General features: G+C 36.8%; 1 protein-coding gene across 18 annotated transcripts; it reads right to left on the minus strand.

The window, feature by feature from the left end:
• Positions 1 to 292: 292 nt before the first annotated feature.
• Positions 293 to 5415, minus strand: LOC149179587 (uncharacterized protein C24B11.05-like). Of its 18 annotated transcripts, none has more exons than XR_016256863.1 (11): positions 4988 to 5362; positions 4711 to 4816; positions 4447 to 4541; positions 4241 to 4306; positions 4018 to 4115; positions 3813 to 3856; positions 3405 to 3492; positions 2966 to 3190; positions 2828 to 2893; positions 1182 to 1241; positions 293 to 796 (listed from the first exon to the last, which is right to left on the minus strand). XR_016256863.1 is itself a non-coding variant. In XM_089415721.1 (10 exons), the coding sequence occupies exons 3-10, from the start codon at positions 4493 to 4495 to the stop codon at positions 2314 to 2316; spliced, it is 654 nt and encodes a 217-aa protein (XP_089271847.1). In that variant the 5' UTR covers positions 4496 to 4541; positions 4711 to 4816; positions 4988 to 5412; the 3' UTR covers positions 1183 to 2313. The 18 variants fall into 18 exon arrangements, 9 of the variants coding, with proteins under 9 accessions (XP_089271847.1, XP_089271843.1, XP_089271844.1 ...); XR_016256861.1 differs by having other exon boundaries at positions 293 to 908; XR_016256862.1 differs by having other exon boundaries at positions 293 to 908; positions 1120 to 1241.
• Positions 5416 to 5642: the final 227 nt, after the last annotated feature.

Raw genomic sequence — 5642 nt, forward strand, 5'->3', positions numbered from 1 at the left:
AAAAATATATCTTTGTTTTGCTCAAATGGAAAGGGAAGGGATGGGAAGAGGGATGGGATGGCGTGCCCTTTTCTGAACCATATCAATTTGGAATATCAATTTGGAATGAGCTCTCTTGTGGTAAAATTTGTTCTATTTTGAAATTTGATAAGAAAACTAGAACTATTGATGCTTGACATATTCTCTGAGTTTTGTTTGAGTGAATCTTATTGGTTTTAAATACAACCCCTGTTGTACTTGTTTCAATGTGATTCAGATCCAATTCACAGGAAAGATTAAAAAACACGAAGTGTGACTGCAATGCAAAATTTGCACATTATGTAATACTCCTAAAAATTCATCTGAACGATGTTTCATAAACTCATAAAATCGGTCTTAACTATGACTGATAACTGATAAGCCAGGCAGGATAAGTTATTTATTGGGGAAAGGTCATATGTTCGATCCCACAAATAAATAAAGAATGGCTCCTCTTAACACGATATAAATTGAGTACCTTGTTCAGTTTAGTGACACCCCTGCAATTAGAGAAGAGAAATGGATGAAAGGGAAAACAAAATTTGGAGATAAGCCCCCTATTTGGGAACAAGCAGCTGCAGTGTTGTTGAGTCTTTTTGGTTTCTGGATTGATCCTTTTCTGCTCCTTTTCTGCTGCATCACAGAAACAAGAACACCCACCTCGGAAGTTATATAGCTTTCTTCAACTTTCATAGTTTGTGCATGTCCATTGAAGTTGGTATTCTGCAGTGTTGTTGAGTCTTTTTGGTTTCTGGATTGATCCTTTTCTGCTCCTTTTCTGCTGCATCACAAAAACAAGAACACCCACCTCGGAAGTTATATAGCTTTCTTCAACTTTCATAGTTTGTGCATGTCCATTGAAGTTGGTATTAGAAGTGCCGACTTGGCTCCTGATTCCAAATTCAAAATAGAATAGATTGAGCTTTCATATAACACAGAAACGTAACCATGAATTTGTGCAAATTACACTTATTTATGAAGAAACCATGAAAACTTAGTATTTTCATTCAAAACAACATTAAAAAACTATGTAAGTGTGAATGCAATTGTTGAATTTTGATTAATATCATGTGCTACTACTTTAAATGTTAATGAAATAACCTTTCCTATGTAGAAGGCAGAGTGATTACTATCTACTCTTAGGGCTACCGCTTGTTGACTACCTGGCCCTGCTGCATTTTCGAATGTTATATCCCGTGCTAAGAAGCCATCAGCATTTACAGCTGCAATTGTGAAAACAAATAAATTAGCAATCCTCAACATCTAAAACAAGATTTAGTGGGATCGAGGAATATGGATTGATTGAATTTTCCTTTGATAAGAGTTCAAAACCAAAGAACGATGGTAATTGTAAGTATTAAATTCCGTCTTTGTTTAGAAATAGCATACACATATTTATCTAGTTATCAGAATAAACAGAGGATCCGATTTTAGCATATGCCCATTGAAATTTCTCAAACTTACAAACCCTAATGCATGTTGAAAGACATTACACCTATCATATGAAAGGGTTCCAAATATCTTATTCTTAAAATGTAAAACGATAATTAATTTTTTTGCTGCTTTAATAGGATGAAAGAAGTGCAGAATCTGCAAAAATAAATGTTATTGCTCTCTTCTTCTCAGCAACCTACAATCTGAAGAAAAGCATTATTGCTTCCCTTGCAAATGACGGATTGCATTCCAAGCACTGCTGGATTTTGATTGTTTCCTTCTCCTCTCATTTGTATTTTGTTGATGCTTTCTAGATCAGCATTCCGTTGCAAGGGAAAGGGAATTAATCTGGGTTGAACTCAAGTAGAAAATTTCTCTCTCATTAATTGGATGGTCATTTTCACAATTGATTGTCTCCAAAGAAGTCTTGTCAGCCAAATCTCTACCTTTCCTCAGGCTTTTAAGTTTAACCAGCATGCAGGCCCTCAGTGTTGTGGTTTGGCATTTTTATCCAGTAGTTCTTAGCAACATGGCAGAAAGGGCACACTTTATGTCCATGCAGAAGGAATTGGAAGCAATGGTAGTGGATTCCTTGGCCACAGAATTGAACAAGCGTTTAAAGCCCTTTGGGTTCTGCAAGAAGACCCATAAAAATCTGCAAATGTATCAAAGAGAATTGCTTCCTAGATCATACTTGTACAATAAGTGATCATAGTAGAAGGTCATTTGATTGTGAAACCGTTGTGGGATTCAATCCAAGTGACCTGAATGTAGAAATTAACAAACTCTACAAGCTTATTTAAATGTGAATATTTTATCATTTTCCATTCAATGATAAATTTTTTCAGAATGTTTGGCTAGTTAACCCTCAATAGGAGTTTCTTCAATGGAATTCACATTAACAATTGAAAAGTCAAAGTTGTCATCTCTATCATGGCCCATGTATTTGGTTGTCTCCTTCCAAATTTCAGGAATTGCCTCCCTCACATTATGAATACTTTCTAGGGAATAATCAGCTTCCTCAGATTTTACAGAGCTGCCCACCTTCCCAAACAACATACCAAATTAAGTAAGAAACCAATAAATATCAAGCCACCAAGAATGATAATCTAGACTTTCAAGTAATCTTTTTACTTCTCTCAGATTCAAAAGAAATTTGACTACGAACAGGAGTTTTCGAGTCCAATGGTCAAAACTATTAAAACAATTTTCACAATTTACAACACAGAACTCTCTTTCCCCCACTATTTTTCTGTAACGAATAAATTCCATCTTAAACCTTTCCCACTATGTCACAAAGAATTATAAAGTTTCCTGCAATTTGATAAAATTATGACATGTACTAGTAATTTCTGAGGGTCATTTGAGGGCTTACCAGAACTGTATTAAGGCCTGTTGCTTTTGCTCCTGCTATGTTTCGGACATTGTCATCAAAGAAGAGCTGCAGAAGAGTTCGAAGAAGGATCACTGTAAAAATATGTAAACAAATTAAAGACAAACGCTGGAAACTTACTGTTCTTGGTGGATCTGCATTTGCAATTGTGAGTGCACGCTTCATGGCTTCAATTGAGGGCTTGATAAAAACAGGAGAAGTATTGGGTTTGCATTCATCAGTTTGTTGATTAAAAGGATAAGCCATATTAAGGCTCTCAAAACATATGACATCCTCAAAACAGTCTTCCAAGCCTAGTCTTTTTAGGACTTTACATGCATGAGTCTTATCTGAATTTGTAAATATCTGCACATAAGATATCTCCAAACAATAGTTATGGTTGCATTCATTTCATTTTATTCTTAGAGAAATAATGCCAACTATTGTATTTTTCATGATCTCTTTCAACTATCCACAGGGGAAGCAACCTTATAGAATTGTGTTTGTGCTTGTAAGGCTTTAAATTCTATTGAAGTTGACCTAAAAATTGAATTTATGCAACTCATTACCAAATACTTACCAATTTCCTTTGAGGCATGCTCATCAAAACGCTTCTCAGTGCAGGGTCTGGTTCAATGACTTCATATGGCAAGTTCCCATGCACAAATCTAGAAATTATGAAAATTACACATGTATAAGATTTTCCTTTTGATAAAATGCCAATAAAGCATATGCACCTAGCCAGATAAATTTCAATTATCTCAGGGGAGAAATAGAGGTGAATCTCCTCACTAAGCCATGATGCTTAGTGATACAATTTAAGCATGAATGTCATGGAAAATTAAATACAAAAGCTGAAAAGCTATTTCTATTTTTCTGAAATAGGTCTCTCACAGCACTCTATATTGATTTTCTTTTTTGCTCATTGTAGGAATGGAAAAATGTGACAGAAACAATCATTCACAGCACAAACAAAATAGAATTGCACCTGTGATATTCATCTGCATCAACCTCATAACCCAGTTTCTGCAACTTTAAACAACAGTTATTAGTCACAGTCAAACAGCCTAAATCCTCCAAGCAATGATACCTCTGTTCTGCTCTATGAAGTTGTCACATGGTGATGCTTAAAGGGGAGTGAATAAGAATTGATTTTTTCTTGCAGATTGAATATGGAAGGCGGGAAATCTTACTCTCAGCCCAGCCAGAGTGCTCCCATTGGTTTTATAAAATTCTGTACGGAGGCTGGAAACAATTTCTCTGTTGAATCCGAAAACTTGTGCAAGAAACTCTGGAACAACATTAATCAAATCCATGAAACAACACCCAGGGAGAAAAAACTAATTGAATTCTAATAGAGGAAGGAAAAAATAATCTGTATGTAAAACTTAATACGGGACATAATTCACAGCACACCATCAATATTCTTGCGGCAGGCTGTGGCAATGCCTGTACTGGAAGGATACAGAGTATCATCCAAATCTGTGACAAAAATAAAACAGAGCGTCAAAATAACTTTGGAATTTCTGGCAAAATGTTCATGATAAATGCAATTAAAGATATGCGAAAAGTTCAAATTGAAACAGAATCCAGGATTTCTTCTGAATTCATGCCAAAAGTACCGAAGAGCAGACAATCGAATTGAGTTGTTGATTGTTCCATCATATTCATATCACAGAATTCGCAATTACAGAGGCAATGGATATTTGCACTGAGCCTACGAAAACCACATTGAATATGCAAAGAAATTATAGATATATATATAGAGAGAATTCAAGTTGCAGGCATGGTTGGTCGGAGGCTACGCGGTGAAGGAATCGACGTGGAATCCTGCAACTAGATTCATGTGAAATGAAGGTGTCACATTGAAATACAAACGCATTTACCATTTGGAGATTTTCAGTAGGATTGTGTACAGGGTTTTGTTCTTCAAGCAGCATTAGAAGCTTCTCTATTTCGTTCCTTTTAGCCACTGGAACGCCGAAAACACCCCTGTTCAGGTCTTGCATTGACATTCACAAAACCCAAACGGGCAATCAGCAATTTACTTTCAGAAAAGGCTTAAATCCTTCAGCTCCGAATTACTGTTATCATCCAAAATGCAATAAGGACCCCAAATTCAATAACAGAAAGCATAACATACCCATGTAAGAATAAGCTAACCTTGTAAGGAATTTTTTAGGGCTATTTTTAGTTGATCAGTGCTCCCAACCTGTGGAGTCTCCCTGGAAAGCTCTGTTCCTGCACTCGCATTCAGAGACCTGATCTGCTGCACATCGCATCTGATGGCGCCGCCTTTGATGGCATGATCCAGCAGCCTATGATCCAGTGGAATAATTACCCAGAGGAAAAATACGAAGACCGGCAAGAACAGGGAGCCTGAAACCAAATCCAGAGCGATGAAACCAAATCCAGAGCGAGGGCAAGCGTTTGATCTGAGGTACAAACCCTGCTGCCCGGATGAAACTATTCGATGAAACGCCCAAACCGTTTGGGCAACCCCGATCAACGGCTGAAATGGTTGCAATCGTCTAACATATAATCCTGTGGCTTACAAGATGACAGGTAGGCAGAGAGGGAAGTTGATCTCAGAGGGAAACGCCTTACGGCGTAAACATCATGATCCCTAATGACCCTATTAGATAACAACGTACATACCTACATATATGCACATAAAATTGGCATAAAGTAATCATGATCACAACATAATTACTAGATCTCAAGGTAAAGGTTAAGAGAACTTCCTTTATTCCTGCACAACATTGATAACAACAGTTCCCAAGGTAGCCAAGGCATTTGTTACCTTAATCCCATTTAC

The sequence above is a fragment of the Pinus tabuliformis genome, chromosome 3_2 (genome assembly GCF_031772625.1).
Source record: "Pinus tabuliformis cultivar Carrire ecotype Pingquan chromosome 3_2, CPIR1, whole genome shotgun sequence".
In the NCBI taxonomy this organism is placed as follows: domain Eukaryota; kingdom Viridiplantae; phylum Streptophyta; class Pinopsida; order Pinales; family Pinaceae; genus Pinus; species Pinus tabuliformis.